This window comes from Tympanuchus pallidicinctus, unplaced genomic scaffold (assembly GCF_026119805.1).
Source record: "Tympanuchus pallidicinctus isolate F22 unplaced genomic scaffold, pur_lepc_1.0 scaffold22, whole genome shotgun sequence".
Taxonomy (NCBI): Eukaryota; Metazoa; Chordata; class Aves; order Galliformes; family Phasianidae; genus Tympanuchus; species Tympanuchus pallidicinctus.
This window is the reverse complement of record NW_026294739.1, coordinates 2,496,326-2,523,513: the sequence shown is the minus strand read 5'-3', so window position 1 is coordinate 2,523,513 and position 27,188 is coordinate 2,496,326. Positions and strand designations below refer to the sequence as shown.

At 42.5% G+C, this 27,188-nt stretch overlaps 1 protein-coding gene across 6 annotated transcripts in view; it reads right to left on the bottom strand.

Moving 5' to 3' along the window:
* The window catches only part of STAG1 (stromal antigen 1), a 160,820-nt gene that overhangs the window by 117,636 nt on the left and 15,996 nt on the right, over positions 1-27,188 (bottom strand). For 3 of the 6 annotated variants that reach the window (XM_052687270.1, XM_052687274.1, XM_052687271.1), the window contains exons 2-3: positions 8,019-8,153; positions 2,535-2,637 (exon numbers count right to left, since the gene is read on the bottom strand). In XM_052687270.1, the coding sequence (XP_052543230.1) occupies positions 2,535-2,637; positions 8,019-8,047 (132 nt within the window). In that variant the 5' untranslated portion in view covers positions 8,048-8,153. Of the gene's footprint in view, positions 1-2,534; positions 2,638-8,018; positions 8,154-26,687; positions 26,793-27,188 lie in introns of those variants that run through there. The other 3 variants (XM_052687272.1, XM_052687273.1, XM_052687275.1) reach the window with 3 other exon arrangements.

Here is a 27,188-nt window from a genome sequence, read left to right as displayed (position 1 = left end):
ACATGAAATCGACACGGCGACCACTCAGTGTTATCAAGGGCAAGACTGCTGTGGGCAGCTGGAGGACTAGGCTAACAGGACACTCCCATTTCAAAAAGGACAAAGACCTGTCCCATGGCAGAGTAACAAATCCCTGCACCTACAGGCTGCGGGCTAGTTGGGCCTTTATTCTGTGGAAAATGCCACCAGAGTCATGGTAGACAGCAGGGTGTCCTGGCACTACAGGTCATCAGCAGCCTAGCCTGCACTAATGTGACACAGCCAGTACATCAAGGAGGTGGATTATCCTCTCCCACTCAGCACTTGTTAGCCTGTATCTGGAATACTGTGACTGGTTCTGGCCCAGCACAGACAGGGGCTGGGAACACTTCCCCAGTGGGGCTTTTATTGCAACAGCATACAGTGGGAAGACAAGAGACAACAGTCAAGAACTGAAGCAAGAAAGGTTCTCATCAAGCAAAAAGAAAAAGCTTTTTTTGCAGCAGAAAAGTCAAGCAATGAAACAAATTGCTTAGAGAGGGCGTACACTATCCAGCCCTCAAAGTTTTCAGAACCAGACTGCAAAAGCTCTGAGTGACATGCTCTGATCCCAAGGCTGACTGTGCTTTGAGCAGGTCAGAACAGAGCCTCACAAAGTCCCTCCCACTCCAGTGACTCCATGACTGCTCATCACTGCACTCCTCTCTGAACCCCTTCCAGTCCCAGTGTATTTTCCTTGTGATTTTGGGTTAGGGGTAGAAAGGAGTCAAGAAATCAGACTTATGCAAAGAAGTCTAATTTTGGAAAACAAGAATTACAAAAACTACTTATTTTCTATTGTCTTCCTTGGTTTTGAAAACTAAATTTGCTTTTTCTTTTTAATTTCTAGAAAACATAAAGGTGACCCTTTCACAGCATCTTGGTCCTCTGCATCAAGAGAGCTGAAGAGCATTTTCAACACTTGCATGCTTAACATTGGGGGTTGCTCTATACATAAGCAAATGCTCCTGTAGAAACTTGAAGCAGGAGTGCTTCAGTAAATGTTCTCACAGGAGTTGCTGATCTGCTCAAACAGAGGGATGAGGAATACATTTTATAACACTCACCTCTCTCTTCCACTCAATATGAAAGGGGAATATAATAATAGCAGTGTTGTTTTACCTTCCATTCACAGACTGACAGCCTTCTGGGTTAGCAATCAGGTTGCACCAAGCTTTTTGTTTTGTTTTGTTTTGTTTTCAATTGCAGTCTAATAACAGACACATTCACTAATGAAACATTAAGAATTTCTCATTTCACTCTTTTCTTGCAGGCTGTGTAAACAGATGATTTCTTCTCTTTACATCTTTCTTGTTAAGATAAGGTAAGCTTATCTGTCTGATGGAAAATACACAGCCTCACAGAAAAGACTACCCAAAAACCTTCAGGAAGGAGTAAGACTTGCCAAGAAAAGCCCAGGACCTAAAATCTTGGCTCATGAACTCCAGAAACTGGAATGCAAACTGAAAGCCAGTATGCTTTGTCTGCATACTAGAGAGAAACACATGCTTCTGCCCATGCCCACAGCCTCACTAGCTATGGTTAGGGATTAGATTTAGGGTGGATGCTCCTAGGATAAGAAGGAAAACAAATGCACAAAATCTCAGTCTCTCAGCACTGTATATAGGGGCGAACCTGGAGGCAAACACTAAGAGGAGAATCAAAACAATTAATAGCAAACACAGAACTTCCCACCAAAAATCTCATTCCACACTGTGTATTTCAGGTGATGTCAAACAGGAGAACTGCATCACGTGGCCTTGAACTTCCAAAAGAATAAGAGCACAGGACACAACAGAACTTCAGTCATTCTTAATAAGCTGGGTAGTAATTTGTAAAAGAAATGAAAACACAAGACCAACCTGCCTTAACACTGTGTGATAGAGATTTGTTTCTGCATCTTCCCATTTATGGGCCAGAAATGGGCAAACACAGCTAAGAAAAGCAGTCTGTTAGCAAATCTTACACAGCAGACAGCAAAATCATGGGTTAACTATGGTTGTATGTTAGATAAGAAGTCAAAGCTCCCTACTGATATGCAGAACATCAGGTGTGCCAATTATATGATTTTTTAAGATGCATTAATTGATCCTGTGAGACGCTGTTAGTACTATGCTGAAGCTATTCCATTCACACCAAGAGATGATCAGTTCCTAAGAACATGGCTCAGCTGTCATTTGTCACTTGAAAAAAAGATCATTACAACTTTCTAGACAAAGTGGTTGTGTTCAGTGAGACCCTGCTCAGGTCTGGAAGAATGTTGTAACATGACAGCAACAAAACAGTACAGAGCTAGTAAATTTTAAAAAGCTGTATGAACTCATTTTTATGTCCCTTTTTAATTACTTCAAACACTTGTATTTCAACCTGATAAATACTTCATACTACAAGTCTTCATAGTTTGACATAGGGCTCATTAAAAGCCTATTTATGTGACCACAAGACGATTAGATGAAAAACAGTTTGCAGTCAATTTTAGATAGATGCATAACAAAATAAAACTAAATTACACATACTGGAGGCCTGCCAGGACGGCCCCTTTTTCTTTTTCCTTTGACTTCTGTTTCTTCAAGCTCACTGCCAGCATCTGAATGTGCAGTAGTTTCATTTGTAGAATCCCTAGGGGGGAAAAATACTAGATAAATGAAAATGATTTGAAATCAACAAGTAATCTATAACTGACTGATTAAATTTTTAGTCCTAAATCAGGAAAAAAAAAGCATTAAAAGGCTTGCCACATTTATTCTGCAAACTAAGGAACCAAGCAATGCCACCCCTGGCAAAAGTCCTTACCTTTTTATGGGCTGGAATGTCATTTTATAGACTGAAACTTCTTTAAATTAGTAGCTTCTTTTGAAATCAGGTTGCACTTCAAAAACTCACTATATCAAGCAGCATATTGTCAACATACCCATCCTACGTAGTATATTCACTAGTATCAGCTTTCTTAAGTATTTCTGAGCTGCTTTTAAGGTTAGAGAGAAACCAATCAGGCACCTGATCTGGCTACCACAGCGTTAGGGCAGTTGCACAAAGTCCCACTAGGGTTAAATCCTGTTTTTAGTCACGCTTGAAGACAACGCCATTGTGCAGCTGTTAATAAAAACGGATTAACAGTGACCACGAGGCACAAACCAGAGGACTCACTTCAATCTTAAATCATTGAAGATCCTTGCAGCTAGGAAAATGCTTCCACTTGTGCAATAACAACAAAAAACAAACAAAAGAAACCTCACAAAGCTCAGATTATCAGCAGAGAAGCCCATAGTAATTGTAGCAATTCCTGGTTTAGACTAAGGCCATACTCAATAGGGAGAAACATTCATTACCTCCAATTCCTCTTCTTTCCCCCTACAAGCCAGGCCCACACGTACCTCCCTTTAAAACAGACCTGGCTGCTTGAACAAACTCAGCTTTTAAGTCATGTTCCAACATTACGTTTTGCCCAAGACAAACCCACAACCAAAACCACCTGTGAATGATGTGCATTGTTCTTTGCAAGACCAGCAGTGCATGACATCTCCACAAGTGAAAGAATACCTGCAGCAATGTCCTCGGTTGTTCAAAGCTGGGTCAAGTCTAGTTCTAATCACAGCCTTCCTTAAAGGCAGTATAATTTCCTTGAAGTGAAGGCAGTTAAATTGCAGTAAAACTTGTACGGGGGGAAGGGGGACAAAATCACATCTATCCCATTAAATTATAAACCCTCCAATATGAAAGGCATTAGTGCTCTGGTTTGTGGAAACTGAGAAGCTAAGACCTCCACGCTGTCAGTGATTTCTGTTCACTTGTTTGCTTGAATCAGGAATACCTCAGAAATTTGCTGCATCACCAAGAAAGCTATTCAGTAATGCAGAAAGATGCAAATATCACTACATCAGAATCAGGAATCTTTGACACTTGACTGAAATTAGTGCATTCCCCTAAATTAGCATATGCCTCCTCTAACACAGATGATTTTGTGGAACTATGCTGAAATTCTAGTATTTTAAGGAATTATTTTCTGACCTTTTCCAGTTTACAAGCACAGGAACACCATGCAGTGTGCGTTTACAAAAGTTGGAACACAGAAGAAGACACAGCAATCTGCTTTCCTGACAGCACTGCTGATGGACTACCCCGCAGCAGTCTATGCATCCCAGAAATGCACGTGCCCACATTCAACACCAACTGTATCCAAGCACATTCTAGTTTGCAGACTGCATGTTTTTATGGCAGTATTTCTACAACTTAAACTGAAGCTTAGGTGTGATGGAACTAGAGAATTCACTTGTCTGCTCCTTAAGCAGGACATCTGAAAAACTCAACGTCGAGATATGAATTTGAAAAATAAGTGAAACCAAATGAAGGAAAAAAAAATAATCAGTGAAACCCAACAACAGTTCAAAATGACTTGGTTAAACAGCTTCGCAATGATGAAAACCAACCCAGCAGATGAAAACAATGCCTACGTGGACGGATGTATCCAGGCTCTGCACATGCTACAACTCAATGTGTAAAACATGCATTTGCCTCACAATGACAGCTTTTTTTTTTTAATAACTTCTGAATGCAGAAGTGAGGAACATGCATACAAATATCTGCTGCACTCTGTGGCTGCAGATAAATTAAAGCCATTCACTCTTGCTCTGTGTAGAAAAAAACAGCTGCTCTCATCCACAGAACCCTAACAAAAATGTGTCAGGCATGGGGTGGTCCAAACAATACCGCAGTTCTGTGGAAATGCTGTAACTTCGTTAGCTTACAAAACCACACACCTAAAGTCATCAAGAGAAATATTTTTCTCCATTAAAACCAGATTCAGCAGTCTGCCATGACAAATGGCTCTACCACTTCCCCGAAATGCTGAGTTATGGAAGGAAATAAATCAAACCATGCTACTGTTTTGCATGCACCCAGTCCATGGACATCTTCATTTTGCTACACCAGTGTCTGGATCTAACTCCATCTATTGAGACCTGAGTGTTTAGCAATCACTTCAGAGCTCTATGTATGAAATGAACATCTGAATTATTACTAACCTTTTCACTTTTCAGCAGGGCTCTGTCTCAAACCTGATAAGCACGCTTCTCTGATTCTCCTGTTGAAACACCTCTCATTTGCTGGAAGCTTTTTTGGAGAGGCCCAAGAAATCAGTGAGGTATGATTCACTTTATCTTACTTTTAGATGTACACAATACACACTGAAAATCTGCAATATACCTCATGCTAAAGTCACTGTCCAAAATAGGTTAGACAATTTATGAGTTTTCTTTCCTCCACTAATAGAAAGGTAGTCTAGACAAGGTTCTCAAATACAAACGTTCAACATTTTAAAAAGATCAATCTCCCCCTAACAGTAAGCAGGGAAGAGAAAATATTTCTTCCCACAGAGGAGCATAAGCTTGTAACAGGTGAACAAATTAATAAGCAGATCACGTTTATGGAGAGGGGTGACAGGATAAGGACAACCTACAGTCCTCGGCTGACTTAGCATGAAAACAAACACCCGCAGTACTTCCAGAAGCAGGGAGTTCTGCTGGAACCATGCAGCTCCTGCACAAAAAGGTTGCAGTTCTGTCAGGTTTTTAACACTTACTGAGAGGAGCATCTGGCCAGCATCCATCTCTCTCGTTCCCTACACATCTTTCAGAGCTGCTAGGAAGCGATTTTTGCTGTGGCATTCACCTGCAACTTAACAGACCAGAATTATCCTATCCTTATACTTCACGTGTGTGTGTGACTTGTCACCTGAGAGAAAAACCTAGGTTTTGCCATAATTTTCCATTTACCTTTCCTGAAGCTGTTGGGATGGAAAGTGGGCCTAAGCAGACCTGCATGAGAGGAAAGGCAGCAGTGCTGAAGGCTAAGCTCTTCCTCTCCAAGACACCTTGAACATGGCAGAGACATGAGAGAACTTGGCAGAGGTGAGGAGACCTACAAGACCAGGCTGAACAAAGTAAGGAAGAGAAGTCATAACCTCTGTAAGGAACCTAAGTATACTCTGCCTTTCTTTCTGGTTTCTGTGGTGGCACAGGCATTCTAGAAAACTTGGCAGTAACTCCAGAATGCCTCCTAGAAACTCTGGATATTATTCTGAAGTTGTAAATCCTGGCCAATTAAACTAATCATGTGTTAATGAAGAATTAATGGGTTACTCGTCAGTCCTTTGCTATGTCATGCTTCTGAAGAAAATATTTCCATCGACACAGTAAATTTCAAATCTCTGCAAAATAAATCAACTGAATTAAATTTACCTTCCTTCTACTACTACACAAAGCCCTAGCTGTGCAATTCATACCATGCCCTTAAAACAAAACTAAAGAAACAACCACACCAAAAACCTATGTTCATATACCAGTTCTAGTAAATAAAAACACTTCTGTAGACCTTGTCTGTGTTGTTGAGGTGGCTCAAGGTTCTGGCAGACATAAATCCAGTAATTGCTGCCACCAGCCTCAGCCTCGTGAAGAAAAGCATTCCCAAAGAAAAATGGCTAAATGCACAGGCTCATGAATCATGGATGAATCAGCTCTCATGGTTGATCTTCAAAATCTGAGAGCATGCCTCACAGCAAACATGACTCATCCCACCGAGGCTTCCAGCAGTCACCTAGGTCACGTAAACCAGACACAGCTCTGTGCTACGTCTGAAAGATGGATACGTAGCATTCTGCCTTCAGGACATTCTGAAGCCATGTCAGTGAATCCAGAAAAACTAAAGATTCCTCCTTTTTGTGTGCTCTCAAAGGGAAGAATTCTGAGAGGGAGTCACTGATACTGGCCTAAGTAAAGTATATTAACGAAACAAATCGACTTTCAAACTCTTTGTCTAAAAGGATGGCCTTAAAGGTTGGTTAGGTTGTTTAAGTTGCACAGTATGGGCGGTTTACTGCCACCTCAGCCATCTCTGGGTTGAGCAGAACTGCACTATCAAATGTCCCTCACACTTCCCAGCTGGGGTGCTGAGTAATGGAATCTATTAATATGCATTATATAACTCTAAATTCTACGCTGCTCCATTCACTTCTTAGGGCCATGCAGACTCGTGAACTGGGAATGGGAATATCCCTTTCCCATCATCACAGTGACAAAACGTAAAAGCTTTCTGTCCTCAGCACATTTCAGTTACTCGAACATGGCACACACAGGAAAATTTTAACTGAGAGCATCTCCTGGCACGCTGCCCCTCGGTGGTACCCATCACAGCCACCCACTGCCGGCTCACCACAGGGCTTGGCTTTTCTCTGGAAATGGCTTTAAAAATACAGGAGATAACGGCAGTGCTGGGCATACTATTATTAAGGTCAAATAATGTCACAGTTGTCAAAACACTCAGATTCTTCAAAGGGACTTAAATCTGAGGTCAGGCCCATCACAGAAGGAAGGCTGTTCGACATGCAGCGCCAACTCCCACGTGCACCTCTCCATTCCCAACAAAGTACCGCTCGCTGATCGCTGACTGCTGCAGCCTCAGGACGCGCGGGCACTGCAGCCGGTCGCAGCCAGCTCCGCGAGGAGCGGCTCAGCCAATCAGCGCGGCCGGCAGCTCTGCTGGGGGGCGGGTTGTGAAAAGGGCGGGAAAAGGACTGTGAGGAAGCAGCACTGCGGCGCTGGCTGGACCAGAACACGTGAACGCCGCTTGCACGCTTCAACCAGAGGAGCCAGAGGCTTTTTGTACAATAAATACAGCTCACGGAAAGAAAAAGTGCCCTCCTGCAATACGCAGAAGTGCTCAATTATGACAAAAGCCCATTCCTATTTCTGAAATCTTATAACATTAGAAGCATAAGATACTTATGATTAGAAGCATAAGATACATAAGATACTTGCAAATACTTGTTTTTGCTTTTCACATCAAAGTAAAATCTCCATATAAGGAGCCCTTTAAAGGAAACCCTTAAGTTTTATAGCTTTTTAGGCTATGACAACGCACAAAGTCTGGAACACCGGTCTGCTCCCTGCTCAATTCTGCGTTTTGAAAGCTGAGAAATTCAAATACATAAAGAAGTGCATACTCACTGTAGTACTGGCAAATCTGAAGTAATCATTTTTGCAGCACTCTCGAAAGTAAGAGCTACATAGAACTTCTTCTCAAAGTTATAGCAAGACAACTACTTGGAAACCTCTGTCATGAAAAGAATGTCAAAGTCCAGTCTGTAAAAAAGAGAAAAAAAACGTTAGTTGTGATTCCAGAACAGTCATACATTGAATGAAAACCACTGTAAAGAGAAGTTCTGCCCTCAGTTTGAAGCATGATCGCTATTAGTCCACTTGAAGCTCAGAACCAGCATCTCCAGGACAGCAAAACCATATTCTTGCATTCCGTGGTTCCATTTCTGCTTAGGATTTTGCTTCAGCTGCTGCTTCAGGGCTTCCTATTGCGTAATCTAAACAAAGTATTTTCTGTTACCTCCCATATGCATTTACTGTAACTAATATAAAAATGCAAACAGAACTGAGAAAATGTTAATAAACAAGATAACTATATGAACATGAGCAACCAGAAAGCATGTCATGACGTAGACTGAAGGAATCTACTCTCTCTTCACAGAACAACAGAATAAACTTGAAAGATGAAAGTTTGGTTTCATAAGAAACAGCCTGTTTTAGTTCTGAATAAAGGCAGGAGACCCACAGCAAAACACACAAGTTCTGGTTTAGGCATGACAACAACCCTGATGGTATTCCCTTAATGAACTACACCTCTAAAATTGGACTAACAGGCTCACAGATCCACACGGCTGAACTTCAGAGAAGATAAATCAGAAGCTGGACCAGTATCTAGATGCAATAGGAAATATTTAATGATGAAACCAAAGTTTAAGCAAAAAATCAGACCGCATGCATGGCATTGCTAGGCCTACTAGTAATATTTCTGTAGCAGAAGACTGACCAAGGAGTTGACTGCCATTACATAGCAGGGCAATGTGGCACATGTGCTAAATGAAAGCAGAAGCAGCAAACTATCCAAATAGAACTGCGCCAGTGTAAGCATAACAGTACAAAATGTAAAGTACTATTTGCATCCTACTGCATCAATATTTATTTAACAAAATTGTAACTGTACAACGTGAACAGACTTCTTTGCCTCTGGTTATTACAGTTCCAATTAGACTCACAGATGCACACTATGCATCATGGCTATTTCTGACAGCACTTACTACTTCATGCTATCAACAGTTTTTCTTACAGCATCTCATCACCGTGTCACCATGTCGTGTACACCATGAGGAATACATTTTTTTCACTGCAATAACTGTCTTTCTTAGTAGCACGTTCCCTTTATTTTAAACACAATAAATATCTTTAGTGCACACACAAGCTCATGTACTTATACACACATTCCATAATATGCTATTGTCGAAAGGAAATCTATCCATCAGGGATCAACAGTTTGTTTTTATCTACATCTGGAAAGATACAGGACATCAACCTCACTTCTCAAAAGGAATTTCAAAAGAAGCTCAAGGAAACTGATGTGTATTTCATGTGCAGCATTCTCTGCAGACATACAAGGCATTCTGGACATCTGATATGTAGAGTTGTTTGGTTTTTTTTAATTATTATTACTTGATTTTTTTAGCTTAGCTATCACACTCAGATGTATGCTTGCTCAGACATAATTTAGCCAAAAAGAAAGTATGGCATTAAGGGTACAGAAAGTCCAAGGGAAAAGAGGTGAGCCCTTAAGTCAGAAGAGACTGAAGCAGCAAGGAAGTTGGACACGCAGCCTTGACACAGCGTGAGGGCAGGACAACCTGACACAAAGGCAACTGTGGGGTGCTGTGGTATCTTCTCCAAGCCTGTGTGCTGAACAGGAAACTGCAAAACAATGCTGGAAAAAAACCAGCTGTATGTGGTCAGGTCCAGACTCAGACATCTAGAAGACAATGAAGTTGCCCTTCTACTGTCTTGTGCTTATTTAAAGGCAGTTAAGAAGGATTAAGCCAAGGAGAGCTAAATATAAGGACTATCGGTGCTGGCAAGCTGGAAAATGAGCAACGCACAACTAGAAGCCCAAATGGAAAAGCCACAATCCTGATTAATTCATGGGACTGACCAGCAGTGGCATCTTGCACTGCATGGAATGCCACTGCCCCTCACCTGGCCCAAGCCAGCTGTATCTTCACCTCTATCCAACACAGCTGTGCTGGCTGTTGTTCTCAGCGTTGTGCCTTTCTTCCTCAGTTGAAGCTAGGAAACCCTTACAAGCCTTGTGAAAATCTTGCAACTTCACACAGTGGTAAAACTGCTAAGCTCAAAGAAACACCACTCCTTGCTTCCAAAATTCAGTCTTAAATTATCACCCATGTTGCTCTGTCTTGGTTTGGAAATGAAATGCAAGTTACTACAGGGACTAATGAAAAGTCCTATGTGCTTGGCACAGAGTTCTCAATTGAGTCTTGTAATCAAAGCGAATTTGACAACTGTAGAGAAATCACTGATTGTTATGGACTGGTTTTAATAAAAGCAATACCTGCTTCTCAAAGATGATGCTTTTATAAAATGAAAAAATGAAACTCCTCCCTCCCCTTTCTGTCTCTTCGGTCACATGAAGGCGCTTACATACACTCTTGAAAGTTGAGGCAGACTCCCATTTTTGTCATTTTTTTCCTTACACGTTGCATAGGGAAGCAGAGGAAGAGAAGAGTAAGGTGTCATTTATACTATAATAAACATGACACAATTAAGTCCTTATAAAATGCAGCCAGCTGCTTCTATTGTAGGAGGCAGGGTTGTTTTTTTCTAATGTGATGTTTTCTCTTACGCCCAGTTTTAATGCTCCTAGCATGGTTGCAGCTCTTTGCATCTGCATACCTGTGCTCACAGGTGACATCAGTTTATGCTGGGATGGTTAAAAATGACCAATCACAGAGCACAAAGCAGGCAGGAAGAGACCATTCAGTCAAACACACGTTGGGAAAACAAGTAAATGTTTTCACTTCCAGTTGTTTTGTTTTCTTTTTAAAACAACCTATAACAACCAATGCACAAACCACAACAGCCACGTCTATAATGTTCATTTCTATGAGCGTTAAATAAAGCTGTATTTGAAAAAGCACCTCTTCCTGTAAACGATCTGTTTTATGGCACTTTTTCTTCAAGACATATCTCACAAGGAGCTCAGCCTTCAGAAAAGTCATATAATTTTACAGCATTTCATCAGCATTTTCTCCAGTTCCTACTAATGTTAAAAACTATCTACTTTTTGCAGCCTTTAGATAATTTGCCTCTCTGGTGCTGAAGTAAAACACCATTTCAGCCAAACAGCTGAGCCTGACCTGAACCCTGAACGCAGATAGGTTTGGTTGCTGCCTGAAGCAACACAAGGTTCAGCTGACCTCACTACACACCACGTAACTACATGTCATAGAGCTGAAGGCAAAGCCCAAAACAAAAACACACACACAAAAAAATAGGAGTTACATCACTGCTAACTCCATCGCCTAGAAGATAAGCAAAATAAAAGATAACAGGTATCTGATTTACTCCCATTTTCAAAGCCCTTTCCTTGTTGACCAAGTGACTTAGTTCCAACTTGTGGAAAAGATATTCAAACAGTGGCTCATGCGAATGCAACGACATCTTCAGCTGCTGAATGGGTAACGTCTGTACACCACAGCTGCCTTTTCCACTTGGTATGACTCTGCTTTCTCCCTCCATGCTTGCACCTTTTCTCTCAAGTTTAAAATCAGTAAAGCAGAACACTTCATCATTCCATTAAGGCTCAAAGGAAGCTGGAAAGCTCCATACTTCTGCTTGTGCAGAGAAGCTACACATGACGGTAAGCTGCGATACAGCACCAGCAACACTCGAGCTCTCCATGTTCAGTTTAGAGACAAGACTCGTCCCCTCAGCTATGCCACCCAGCAGCGGTGCCTGACAGCCACAAAAGGGCTGCACATCAGCAGCAAGGGGCAATGCTGTTAGAAAGCAGTGTGCTGCGCTCACACGGAGCACCAAAAGCTTTGATCAACAAAGGTGAGAGAGAAGGAGGCTCTTGCAGGCAGGCAGATAAATTCCAGCATTTTACTGCTTTCTCCAACCCTGAGCATGGCCTTCAGCAAGCTGCTTAAATCCCTCCTGCTCAGCTGCCCTATTTGCAAAGTGAGAATAATATTTAGGAATTTCAAGCATAAATTCTAAATATTCAGGGGGAAAAAAAAGTTGTGAGGAACTAACAATGTAACTGATTCACCAGGCGCTGCGACCTGTTCTTCATTACTCATGGCTACTGATCTTGTGGAGGGCTTTTAGGTTTGTGTGGATTACCTATGTCTAAAAGTGTAAGCTTTATTTCTGCTTCAGGTTTGGAACTAGAAGCAATGATTTGTTTACCCTGCAGCCACTTAAGCTGAAATCTATGCTAAATGACATCTTCCAGCCCTAACTTTGAATATTAGCGTTATAATTTAAGGGCAACCAATATAGCTTAGCTAGCTTACCTTTAAGATAATTTCACTCAAGTTCTTTTACACAAAAAATGCACCACACTTTTAACATACAAATCATGCTGCAAGCACTGCCGTGACCCTCCTGCTCTGCCCAAGCCCCGGGGATGTGTTGGTGTCTTGGGCTGAGCTGCCCAGCAGGACAGAGCCACAGGCATATTTTTGTTTTGCAGTGAAAGAGTGGTTTTGAAGCCTGTGGCATCTGGTTGAAGACAATCCGTCTTTTCCTCAATTAACTTCAATAAGAAGTTAATCAGTAAAATGGAAAAAAATAAAAAAAGAAGTAGGCTCCCAGGGAAGCTGAGAAGTGTGAAGCCAAGAACAACACGGAATGAAAGCTTTTAGCAGATGTCCATTACCACGGACTAAGGCTTCGTATCCCCAGTTCTTTAAGGATATTTCCAGATGTGTTCCACATAAAATGTGGGGAAAAAGATTACCTACTGGTAACCTCTCGCAGTCCCTTTAAAGTAGTGTTTGATTTCACTTTTCTCCTCAGTTTATCTACAGTTGCACCAACTTGCAGAGCTGACTCTAAACAACACACAGAACAGCTGCTGCTGCTTCCTCTCACCAAATGCTTTCAGCTTAGAGATGTCCTGCCCAGCCAGCCAGAAAAATAAGTCCCACTTTCCACTGTGCAATATTCTGCACACTGCACAATTACGAATGCAAGACCTCACACTGAAAGGTTACACAAATCTTCTTGCAGAGCTGGGGATAAAATCCTTACATGACAAAGACCAACAAGCATTAAGTCATACTACTACATTTCTATACTCGGTTTTCTGTCTCTAAACATGTGCGAACTGCCAAAAGCAATCCACTTCTCTGTATGTTCTGCTGGTACTTGCAGAAGGGAGCAGCTAATTCCTGCATGATGAAAGGCCTGTGCTACCAAGATTCCATAGGAAGGATGACACAATCTGCTAACCGTGGTTTTAACAGCTTAGTTCACAACACCCATCACTCAGTTTTGTTTGATCACCTCCAGTGTTTGTTTCAATAGCTTTCAATTGCGTTCATTTATCATCTCGTAGCACCTACAATGGCTGATATTAAAGAAATTAATCAAACAACTTGTTGCAAATGTTTCCTTGTAAGATACAGCTTTCTGAAGAACGAATCTTTTCTGTCTTTTTCAATTTCTAGATTATTATTTCAAAATCCAAGTAAGCCTGATGGACCGAAGACATGAAAACCAGCTTGCTTTCCTTGTACTCCTACAGACTCTCGAGCTGCTCCTGGCTCTGGACACCCAGCGCGACACTTGACCTGATTTTCTGCAGCGCTGAGCATTCACAACTGCGACGGAGCTGGCGGGGCTGCAGGCATGCCGTCACTCACAGGGCAAACCATTATGGTCTGACTGCACAAGACCTGGAGTTACGGCACAAAATTCCAACCTCCCGCCAACACGTGGAATTAACGCATCATTAAAATCAAGCATTTTCTCCTTGTCATCTACTCATTAGGATTATTAAACTACTGTTCTCCTATCTACCTGCTTTGAACGTAAAATAAACAGAGTTTTAAAAGGGCTGTAAAGAAATTAGGTTCTGCTGTCCTTAGATATCAGTATGAAGATGTCAGTATAAAAAGACAGTAAGAAGTCTTCTGCTTCTCTGCAGTGATATTTCCATAACTCAGATGGAGACGTAAGATAAACTCAGTGGTATTTTTAGGAGATGCAAGGGAACTGAGAGGCACAAAAAAGCCCACAGAGCAAAGAGAGAATCTGCCTAGCAAACAGAAATGAAACTGGAGTCATCTTGCAAACAAAAGAATGAGGAATGAGAACTTGGAAAAAGACTGAATGAAGATACGGACTGCCTACGTGTTCACTACACCCTTTTAGTGCTAGGGTTTAGGTTTTAGAAGATAGCTGAGTTAACACGAGACACTGCCGGGCAAAAAGGGTACCTGTTTGATTGCTTTTGCAGTAAGTCAGCTCAGCACACTACAGTGGCATTCAAGTTTCCAGGTTTTTGCATAGGCAGTTTCAGGGAGCCAAACCAGGGCTGCAGGAGGCACAGAACCAGCTGGGCACAGAAAGGCATCAGGACAGTAAAGTTGGAATCAGACAAGACTGAGGAAGGGTGATTTCTTCCTCAGCACATACAAACTGCCACAAACAGGAAGGCAAGGGGGGAATAAATGCTTTTTCTCAGAAAAGTCAAGTAAGACATTGAGAAAAAGTTGGTAAGATCTAGTGAAGCACTTGACAGTTAGCTTGAAAGAACGTGGATTATCCACCACTGAAGAGATCCACTCCTAAAAGACTGATACACAGCAGGAAAACCAGAGCAGGCCTTGGGTCTGCTAACACAACACAACTGTAACTGCCTGCTGGAGGGGAAAGGGCGAGAACCAGATCTACTCAATATCCTTCCTTACCTCCCCCACCCCTCATTTATTTTAATGCTTCTGTTACTTTATCCTCAGTGAAATCCACGTGTGACAGTAATTAAAATTAAATCCAGCGATTAAATCCTCAGTCAAGCACTTTGCTGAGTAAGTGCTTATTACTGCTAAATAATCCACGTCTTGGGGACAGCAGGAGTCCCTCGTGTAGTCAAACACATTTAGATGGACACAAAAGCATTGAGTTTTTATCTGTGTGCAGCACAAAGCACAATGGGCCATCATATGATTCTATGATATTTGTGGGCAGTCTGCAGGCGCACCAGAAGCAGCATTAATAGATTTTTATGCTACCTTAGGAGAGCGTTTACTCATCTGTAATTTTTTTTGCTGCAGAGGACATCTGGCATTGCATCTGGAACACTGCCAACAATAAAACCGATTTTCACAACGAGAAGCAAAGTCTGACATGCAGAACGCTGCAGGAAGGAAGAAAACTCATGAGGACTTGGAGTTTTATTCCTTGGGCATTTGTTTTTTGCTCCGTCTCTTCTCAGCTGGCACTACTGAGAAGACGAGAGGAGCAGCAGAACAATTTGTGCAGATCAGCAAAGAAAACAAGCACTTTAGAGGTTCATGTAAATTCAGAGCTCTGGGAGTGGCTCATGCTAGTCCTCATCATCGTGAGCAGGGTGTGCACAGGCTCTAGGAAAACATTCACTAAAACGATAAGTTCATGTAGCTGCTAACAGAAAGAGCACTAAAATACCTAAATTACAAATACATGAAACTCCTAAAACAAGTTCGTGAAAACTGAACAAGAGCTAAAACGTGTGGCAAATGTAGGCAAGATAAAGTTGGCCAATAAACCATTAAAAAACAACAACAAAAAAAACACCAAATGGAGAATTGAACATTACCTCCCAACCCTTTCCTGAGAAAACCCAACCCCATGTCAACCACACACCACTCCTCCGAGACAATCCAAAACTACAACCTTCCACTGAAGAATTACCCAGCCTTAAATCCTGCCACGTCCCATAAACCAACAGAGCAGCTACAGGAAACCCCAAACCTGGTAATCGACAGAACAACGCTGCAACTCTGATTTGACTCCACCACAAACCTTCCAGGTTTTTTTCCCAACAGACTGACAAACCTTTTCAAGACCTGCCTGGATGCCTTCCTGTGCGACCTGGTGTAGGGAACCTGCTTTGGCAGGGGGTTGGACTCGATGATCTCTGGAGGTCCCTTCCAGCCCCTACAATTCTGTGATTCTGTGAAACCTACCATCCCACGAACTTCATATTCTCCTCGAGACGGGCAAGGAAGAAACTGGAAGGTGTTTAAACCAAGAACAACAGGTAGAACAAAACCCATCAAAAAACATGGAAAAAAAACCCTCTTGGCTACTGAGCAAGTTAATTATCTTCAAGATCAACTTCTTCTCTATGCTATACAGTTTAAGTAATCTAACAAAGCCATCAGTGCTACCACAGATGCAGTAAGTCGGATCACCAGTCTCTCATTCTGTAAAGCCATGTTTTTGTTTCAGGAATTTACAATGAACTGCAGAATCTGCATACTGGTAGACACCTCCATCCCAACCTGACACTGACTCAGCCTCATGGCACTGGAGCAAACCTACTGATACGCTGTGATCCTTGTGAGTCACTTAAGAGATTATGAAGACACAACCAGCCTTTCTTAAAACATCCATATGAGATCTATTCTGCAGTCTGAACACTGATACTCAACCAACACATGCTGTTGGCCACTCTTCTGTGAGGCTGCTCCCAGAACCTGCCCTGCCATTGCTTCCCTGCACACCCACACCAACACCCCTTGTGCCTAAAGCCAACAGCCACCTGAAATGCAAACAAGCGATAATGCGCAGGCAGCGTACCAACAACTGCCCCAACAACTGCCCCAACAACTGCCCCAATAACTGCCCCAATAACTGCCCCAACAACTGCCCCAACAACTGCCCCGTTTGCTGCCAGGGCTCTCAGCACTGCTTGCTTTCACTGATCCACCCAGAACTTTGCCTACAGCCGCTGCTACACAGAAGGGCACCAGGATTTTGTCTGACAGCCTCTGCCTCAGGGTGTGCCTTGAGTTCTACAAATGCCACAGCCTCCCACTTCTATCAGAGCACTGTTAAAACCTCTACTGGAAAAGTGTACCTTAAAATACTTTCCCAATCCTAAAACAATCCAACCGTAACAAATCGGTTGGCAGAAGTTTATTTTTCCATGGACACATATAACCATTTTGGAGCTAAAAGAAGAAACCCAAAACACCACCACACCTCCAAAAACAACAACAAAAAAAGAACCCCAACAACAAAAAATCCTGCAAACATGTTTCCAGTGACCACGTTAAACAATTCAGACTGCAGTCCCAATTCCAACCCGAATCCAGAGTCCTTACAGAGGCATATTCCAGACTAACGTCATTCCAAGCCTGAAGGTGACTCCCCCAAAAGTGCACGGGTGAAAAACAGCAGGACCAGCAGCATGAACTCAAAAACAGTTGCTTGGCAGCAGAACAATTCAGGGCACAAAATCGGTGCATTTCTGAGTTGTTGCACATGATCCAAAACTCACAGTAAAACACATCTGGAAATTAAAAATTTGTGAGCACTTTAAATAATGAACTTAACAAGGAAAGTGGCTTTATTACACAGCTGTTTCCTCCGTCTCCAAAGTTCCATGATTAAGGTAACTTGTTTCTCTGCCCTATGGGAAACGTCAGCATTCTCCCCTCCTCACAGCAACTGCTTCCCACCTGTACTGAGGGCTGTGATTTTATTTCAGGCTAAAGGCATTTGACACAGAATCTTATCTACTTTTTCACAAGGCTGTCAGCTAACCTCCATAACACCCTACGTGCACTGAAGAGCCTGAGGACTCTTACATAAGAAGATACTCTGAGGGAAAAGAGGAGTCTATAAGGACTGAAGACCTTAAAGATAAGCTACCACCAGCATTCCCTAACGAGCGCTCCGACACACCAGGAGCAGGAAATCAATGCAATGGTGACAGTAAACATGGAAAGTTATTAACAAATGCTACATAAAATTGGAAATAGTTCTGCCATAGTCCAAAGCACTGGTAATCCTCAGGAGAAGACAAAGCAGCAGCTGGAGACAAGATTTTAGCTCACTAAATGATCTTGAAGAAATGCTTCTATCATTTGGTGATGAAATTAATCTCAGTCAGTCAACAACCACAGGAAGAATCAGTAGGGGGTGAAACTGCCTATTCTTTTCTGTTTAAAAATATCTCCCACACAGTAATAAATCCATTCAAAGGAAAACTCTACTGGGAAATTATGCTTCCAAATACTACCTATTTCACTGCTTTTCAGTGGTCCGGATAGAGGGATGATGACTGGAGAGTGCAGAACCAGCAAAGACCCCAATTCCAAACTGGTCTCTAAAACCAGACAGGTTTTATCTGAAACATAAGGAGGAAAGGCAAGAACAGATCACCCATGTTGGACAACTACCAGTAGCCTCCAAATCGAGCAGCTGCAGTTGCCTTACAGAAAAGAGGCTAACAGATTAGATCAGGAACGGATACAAGCTGTGCTGCACAAACCAACACTTCTGGAAGAACCAGAACAAGAACAAGAGCAACCCAGAATCCTGAGGCTATGCTGACACAAACAAAAATTGTTAAAAAAGAAATAAATAAAGACATTAAGGATCGAGCGCTATCTAGTTGGTTTCAGAGGCAGCAGAGGTCACAGGTTCATTCAGGGGAAGAAAACAGCTGCAAAATTAAGGTCAGCATTCTGAGTATGGATCATGTAAGCCTCAACAACTCACACAGAAAAATACTTGCTCCTCACAGACTTCTCTGCTTAGTTATAAAGATGGTCTCTAACTGGTCTGCTGACGTCAAACCTGTTAAACACATCCTCCCAGTGAATGGGAGACTAAGGCAAGAAGAAAAAGTAATGGATGAGGGGAGAAAAAAACCCTCTTGCCTAGAAGGGAATCATCATACCTCCACCATCAAATGCAAAACACTGAAAATGAAAAGCTCAAGTTCTCCAAGCTACTGTTAGGTAGAACGGAGTGAAATATAACAGAAGCCTTGGACAAGAAAAACTGCCATTGCCAGAAGCACAGGATCTCCAGGGAGAGAGGAAATACCAGCAGCTGATCCACACAAGAGGTTACTTTTCCCTGGAAAACTTCTTGGCTTTTCTTTTTTCCAGAGAAGGGATCAGAGCACATCGTTTCAAACAGTGCAGGATTTGCAGACACTTCCTTCTGTGCTCTGCACAGATAGGGAGTGAATTTTCAGTATCTGTTACACAGCTACACAGAACAAAATACATACAGCAATTGACATTTGAAGGTGTCAGGCTGCAAGAGCAAGAGTGGGAATGTTTTGAAGCATTTCCTTCAACAGATTCTCAGCTCCCATGAGATAAGTTCAAACCAAAAGCTACAAGTTAAACAAGGGAACGCTTCCTTTAGGAACGACATGAACTTTCCTCTTCTCTTCCACCTGCTCCTACTTCTGTCTCCCCACAAAATTACCAAATGGAAACATTAATCTCAATGCGCTGCCTTCATCCCAGAGGCTAAATTGTAGCAAGCTTTTCCAGAGTGCACAGTATACACAATGAGATCATGTAATAAAGCACTCAGCAATCATTTCAATAATTAAATGAGTTGAGAAAGATTTTTGCAGGAGTTAAATCAACACTTTGTACTGGCAGAAATCAAGTTCTTAAAACACAGAACATGATTACACATTTTCAATAGCCTTGGGATGAGGTTTCATGCAACACTTGAACCAAACTGTCGGGTTGCCACTGTTTGAAAAGCAGTCCTTGCTCCATCCTCCTACTCCTGGCCTCACATTCCTGCTTCTGCCCTTACAACTGCCCTCACACTGCTCTGGCCACAGCGAGGCTGAGAAGAAAGAGAGAAGACTGGAAAAAGCAGAAGGTGGCCAGCAGCCCATCCCTACATCCCTACTGCCCTCCCTACCATCACCTTCCATTGCCTCCACCCACACCACACACCTATTCTACCTTACTGGCTCAGTCGTAATCAGGTGTGCCTTGTTCATTTCTTTTGGAAAACAACTGAGTCAACACACAACATTCAATCCTTACACTTTTGTTTGGTTTTTAACCAGCACTACAATTTGATAACAAATAGTGGGTTACAGTACCGTAAAACACTTGCTGCACTTGTCATTGTTTTTACTTACTGCCCAAATGTGTTACTTGAAATCTAACCTTTTCCAGTGCCTTAGGAAATGGTTAATTTGAGACTGCAAACACTACCTTGGCTATAAGCTGATCTTCCCAAAGGACGTATGAACAACCTCAACTTCATCAGTATAATACTATTACCAAAAATACCCAAATCCACAACTACACAAGAAACAGATGATCTCCTAGCAGAGACCTGTTTCAAAGAGTACAACTGCAAAACAATGGCATTTCTACAGTGCCATCAGTAATGCTTCAGAAGTCACGAGGAGCAGCACCTTCAGCCCCTCGGAACACCCCCAGTCCCTGCCGTGAGCGCTGGCCTGCAGCTGCAGTTCCCTCCTCCTGTGCCTGTACTGCCCTTTGGCTTTCCGCCCATTTACACAACCCAGGAAGTCATCTAGCAGTTTCCAAACTTGTTTCCACGTTGCTGGTGTCTGGATGTGCTCCCTGAGGCAGCTGTGTGGCCGCAGCACTACAGGACCCAGCAGCACGCCGTCGGCCCGCACCGCTCTGCACTCCTATCACACCGACGTGCCTTAAAGATGAGGGGGAAAAACGGCTTTTCCAAATTTTCACTCGTGGCGTCTCATGCACTTTTTGTCTCTAAAAATAGATCTCCCTGCTCAATAAATAGCAGGCATTGCTTTCTGATAATTCAACACAAATTCCTTTCCTACATGAACTCCAAAGATGTCGAAAGAAAAACAGAATGAGATTAAGGCGATTTGCTCTTACAATCTCTGCAAAAATAGAACAGAAGCATCTAATTATGGCAGATGACAGCCAATCTCTTGCCAGCGCATGCAATACCTTAACTAAGCAGTACCAAAATTACCGTGCCCTATTTTGGAGGGGGTGCAGAGGGCAGGGGGAAGGGCTACCTGCTCGTGCTTACATTTCTCATTTTTCTATCAGTATTAGCCTGCATTAACAGCCAAATCATACACACACACGCACACAACGCTGCCGGTGACCTACTAGAAAGTTGCTATAGCAACGACTGCTTTCAGAAATACATGTTGTGCATTTTAAGTGCCATCATAGCGTAACTCATCTGTCAATTAATAACCAGGGCTCAGAATAACACATCAGATGCACCCACAAAAGAAAAAAAAAAAAAGCATAGCTTTAGGTCTACAAAATGAAATGTCTGGAAAGCAATTACAAGTTTAGACTCACACAAACAAACAAAAAATATGTGCTCACATATTTAGCTCCAAAATACAACTCTTGCATTTCTATTTAAATGCAAAAAACTCATAAATATGAAAAAAATGCTGCAATTCTAAGGGGAAAATCCTTCACATGATCATTATGAGTCATTACACGGTCTGAGCTGATCAAGATGTGGAACGCACCTGAAGTAATTTCATTTTCTATTGTTTGTTTTTGAGTAAAATCCCCATAGTAAGAGAAAAGAACATTGTGTTCTAGAATATCTAAGGTGGGACCTGGGTATAGAGTACACAGCTCAGGAACAGAGCGTAAAGTTTCAGCCTCGCCAGACTTCACACAGTCAGCTGGCAGTGCCTTTGTACAGCAGCAGCCGAGCTCAAGGAAGAACCCTGACTGAATCCAGAGCTGGACACCCACCAGCTGCTGGCTGCATGTCTGTTAGCTCACTTGTGATGACCACCGTCCGTGATGCCTACAGCAGTCAAACACCACACACCCGAGCACAGCCAGTCCCTGAGACAGACAGCCTCAGGAAAACTCAGCTCACAGCTGACAGCCTGGCAGCACTGCCAGGGGCTGCTGACTCAGCAGTTGCTCCGTCCGTGAGGACGTGCTCTGCCTTACCATCTCAGCTACCACACATCTCCTGTCCACAGACTCCTTTCTGACCTTTCGAAAGCTACATTGAAACAAAGAATATTCTCTGTGTAGCCGACAAAGGTTTGTCTGAGAGTCTTGCACTCGGGAGAACCAATTGCTGCCTCTGGCAATGACACAAACTGCAGTGGCTGCTCAGCAGTAACGTGACCTTGAGAAGCGCTTTGGTTTCCTTTCTCACATCCTCCAAACCCAGTTCAAATCATTTTCTCACATGATAAAGACTGGGAAAGAACAAAAACAAAAACAAAAGAAACAAGAACACCCCAACAAACAGTTGTGCATTGTTTTCTGCTTGGGAACACGGAGCAGCCGGTGAAGGCCGAGCGGTGCTGTATGCACAGAGCGGCTGCTGGGGGGCTGAGCACAAAAAGCCCCACATTACAAGCCAGTGTTCACAACAAGGTGAGAGGCAGTGCTTGCCTGCTGTCTGTGGACCTCGGGCAGCACTCAGGACACGCGGCACTGACTGAAGAATATTGCCTGAAGGTGACAGACAAGCGCCCTCAGCCTCTGCAGAAAGACAGCCTTAGGCACAGCCCTGGAAGTTTGTGTCCAGAATTCTGAATTGTAACCCAGTTTAAACACAGAGTGTGGCTGATGGCAGCTTCCTGAGCCAACTTCCCACAACTAGGAAAGACGAAAGATGCCTTAACCTTGAAATTATTTAAGCAGTGAGGCTCGTTCACAGTTAAATACTTTCTTACTTCTAAACATCAGCATAAACAAATCTATAATAATAAAACCAGCATGCTGGGCAGATTTGCAAAGATGAGTGCTTCCACCCAGGCCAAAAGCAGGGCACGAGGCATCCATGTGCACGTGGACATACTGCCCTGGAATAATCTCCAGATCCAGCTCACCCAACTGCTTGTGTTTGCATAGGTGAGATTTTGTATCAACACAACCCTTCAACTCAATTCTTTTTAAATCCCTGCAGCCAGTTTTGAAGAAAAATACCATTTAATCACATTCTTTCTTACCTCCCTTAAAGCCCTCCAGAATTAAGTTGCTGTCCCTGAACACACAAACCCAAGCAAATCTTGGGCTCTCCCTGCATCCCAAACGAGTCTCTACATTTGATCATGTATGCTGCTTCTGTCTTCAGGTCTAGAGGAGTGAAGTGCTGCCATTCAGAGAAACAAAATGCGTGTTACAAAATGCTACTGGTTTCTTTCTACATAAATTTGCTCTTAAAAATAAGTACCTGAATGGTGATGCTTATCTGTGAAAATACAAGTCACCTTTCAACTCACATTTTTCTTCAGATTGAGCTCAAAAGCCCACATTAATACCAGCTTTGTTAACAGAATCCCATGAATATAATCTCACTAAATTAATACATTAGCACTGTCAGGAAAAACTGATTGTTTAAATGAAGCCTTCATGGCTTTTCTCCAATAACCTATTCACCACATGCATCATTCTCACATTTTATGTTTCATTCTTAACAGGTATCAGCAATAAGGCTGTGGGCCTCACCAGGCTTTCTGCTTTATTTGAAGGTTACGCTTTCCTCTTCCTTAAAAACATTAAAAATTAAAGTGATATTTTCCAGCAATCTAACCGTAACCCTATTGCTCACTGACATGCTCACAGGCAATGCGTAACACTTAGTTTGTGCTGAAGAACACCAGTGTCCAAGTCTCCAGCATAATCAATTCCCCAATCGACTAATTTTAAAAAACAGTTCTTAAAGCAGATAAAGTGCTTCTTAAATTACAATATTTCTCCATAACATTTCACACGATTTATTATGGGTGAAGCAGAATGAAACCTTACTGCATGTTGCACTGGTCAGTGCGTGTCCCCATCCTGCAACCGCTGCTGCCCGCGTGTGACAGGATGAGTGCAGCAACCTCTTCCTTAGAGAAATATCTTCAGAACTAATGAAAAAGAGTAAACAGTGAAACCATCCCCTCCCAGGCAACAGAAAAAAAATCTCATCTAACAGTAGTTTGCTCGTATGCAAGGATGCTCTCTGTCAGTGCAGTAAATGGATTGCGTGGATTTGGAAAAGGCGAGCACAGTCATACTAACAAAAATAAAATTGCAAGAACAGCCATGAGCCATCAAACGTGATCCTAAATCTGATCCTAAATCTGATCAGCTGCCCCACGGCCATTTCTGAGGAGGTGCTGATGCACTCTGCTGCTCCTTCTCCTGTCCTTCCAGAGAACCTACTTACTCTGTATAACCTGTTTTCAAGATTTCCTTCCACAATAAGAACACTATTCATGTTTTCAGGAATCACGAACTTGAAAATCCTTCCTGCCACTCCAACCTGAGTTTTCTTTTTAGTGTTTGGCCAGCTGGGACTGCTGTGTACTTCTATGCATTCCTTCTGTTGGTCTTTTCCAGCAGATTCATAAGCAATGGAAACAACAACGCCTGCTTCTCCATGGACTGCAGTCCTGCAACTCCGCATGGATTCTCTATCACACAGCCATTTAATCTTGCTGCTGCTTTCATTGGAGACAGAGAGGCAGGATGAGAAAGAGAGATGATATCAGTGCCTTCAGCCTTCTCCCCTCATAAAAACCATAGGACATTTCTCCTTCTGACAACTCCCCCGTGTCATTCTTTCAAATTCCACTGTAATTGGCCATCGTTTTCAGAAGCACACAGCAATACAGTCTCTCTAATGCATTTATCTAACATGTGATGTCTTACTATAAAAATGAGTTATAAGCCTATTTCAGAACAACTGAAGATCAAAAATTAACAATATAAAAAAACATCCCAAGCAGTGATGCATTTCATTCCCCTGCTGTACCAGCACCCAGCACCTCCACTGCTGCTGCCCCACTGCACATCATCAGCTGCTTCACTGCCATAGAAAACCAAACATAACACGGAAACATAGAAAAGCAAAGCATGATTCTTCAAAAAGTGGTATCAAACCACCTGCATGGATATGTGTAGACCAAGAAAAACCAAGGAATCCCTCAGGAAAAGTGGTTACAATACTTATTTTTCCACCCAAGCAGCATATTACTTGCCAAAAATCCTTAGGCTCCTCTGCTACCTTACAAGTATTTGGACACGTGGATGATCAGATGGGTACTGAAGAGCTGTTTGAGAGGACTTGCTCTGGTTCTGAATGCTTTCACACTCCTTACTTTGCATGTCTGCTTTAATGTCTCCCAGAGCCCAACAGAGACCCACAGAAATATTCCGAATGCTCCAGAGTTTTAGTAGCACAGGATTTATCAATTGTTTATCAATTTATCCTTTTATATTGTGAGCATTTTCTTATTTTAACAGAGGAGAAAAAGGGCTCAGAAATGAAGGAAAGGAGATGCTACAAAGCACTGTTTCCAGCTGACAAGCATTTTTCCTGTAGGTGCATCTCAGGAAGTGTTGTGTTCAGTTACTGGATTATAGGTTACAAAATAAATTGTGATAACCCTTCAACACGTTTAAGAAGCACTTCACTACCTCAGCTGACACCAATCCAAAATATAACTGATAAATCTAAAGAACCAACAGCAAACATATCTAATAGCCAGGAAAGGCTGGGTGATTTCCCTAAGTGCAGTTTGCTGGGTAATATGTAACCTCACAAAACTCCACTCCCTGACTGAGAAGCAGTTAGAAAGTCACAATAAATTTCCCAGTGATAAAACAGTACGTGAAATATTGCGGAATGAAGGGGTGTCTCCTAATAAAAGAACGAATAATACTGTGTTATCTGATAAATAGAATTGTTCTTCCTGATGATAGGAGTGCAACCCATTTGCTTGCTTCCCAATACCTGTGAGACCACTTCCCTTACAAGCAAACACGCGGACTTCCCTCTAGGAGAGCACAGCTCAATGTTCAGGTTTGAAGGGACTCCCAGTGTGCAGACAAACCTGAAGAAGTTCGGGCAGCTGTGTGTGCACAGAACACCTCAGCCTGCTCCACTCAGCACAGTTACCTTCAGACATTGCCCAGCTGACCTCACGGATCCCAGACGTTCAGAACTGTTATGAAGTTTAAATAGAACTCGGAGTGATAAGTGGCTTTTAAAATCATAAAGTATGCTTGGAGAAAAGGAAGTTATTTATGGCTTCCCTGATAACATGCAAAGCGCTGCTATGCGCAGACGACGATGAGAGCAGATAATTTAATAAATGATTATACAGATGCAGTAAGAGCCAGCCTTCTGGTCTGGTACAAGTTGTTTTTGTCTTCTGAAAGGGCTAGCAGCAGCATCTCTACCAAAGAAAAAGCTTCATTAAAAAGAAAAACAACTTTCACGTACTAATATCACATCTATCTCAATCTGAGTCCATTCTGAGAAATCATGAATTAGTCTATTGATTCCATTCCTCCTTAGAGAAGCACTAAATGGCACATCAGTGCAATCCTGCACACACACACACTCTAGGTCCTATTCAGAGGGGAAGCTGAGTAGTGAAGGCAAAAACCATTCACTTACACAGCTACACGGAACAACAAAAGGCACTTTCCTATAATTTGAGGGAAAACCAACTAAATTAATATCCTTATTTTTTCAAAAATACTTCCTGAGGAAAATGCAGTGAGTTCATAAGAGTGGCTGAGAGCAAATTAAAACATTTCCAGTATTGTTTTTCCAGTGACAAAACATTTATTTTCCTGCTTCGGGTTTCAACAAGAGGGAACGGAGCACCCAACTGCATTAGGGAGCACACATTAACAGCGAGCTAGAACAGCTCAGAACTTTTATCACAGCTTTATTACTGGAGAAAGGCAGCAATGTTTTACACAAACTACCCAGCTAAATGTGGTTACTGCCTCAGCCTTACACTACAAACCTGCTTACCCATCGGTGCCTCCCGCAGCAGCCCCAGTTCTGAATGGTACAAGCATGTGCTGCAGGAAAAGCAGCCACGTGTTGAGCAGGAAGGGGCACATCCTGGGAAGAAGTAAATGAAAAATCCTGATTACAACCAAAGGAATTGTGAAAAGCAGCTAAGAAAAGAAGCTGGTGGTAAATCTGAAAGGCGTTGTTCTGCTTATCTAATTCAACTCATCAGCACACCAAAGACAGCTACCTTACTGCAAGGAGTGAGCAGGATGCCTCAAAAGCAGTTATGAAACAATTTCTGGAAAAACGTGTTTCCAGGTGACGTGGTGCGACTCAGGACTCCAAACAACCCACTGCAGGATCTGAACTTTTGAACAAATTGTAGAGCTAGGGAACTTCTGGCCAGCTTTCCTTGTTTCCCTGTGGCTGCTCAGCTACTGCTGGGGCTCATCCAGAGCTGTGCAGGTTGATCAGAGTGGGGGGATATCCTGGAGCTTCTCCTGCTCAGCTGAGCGG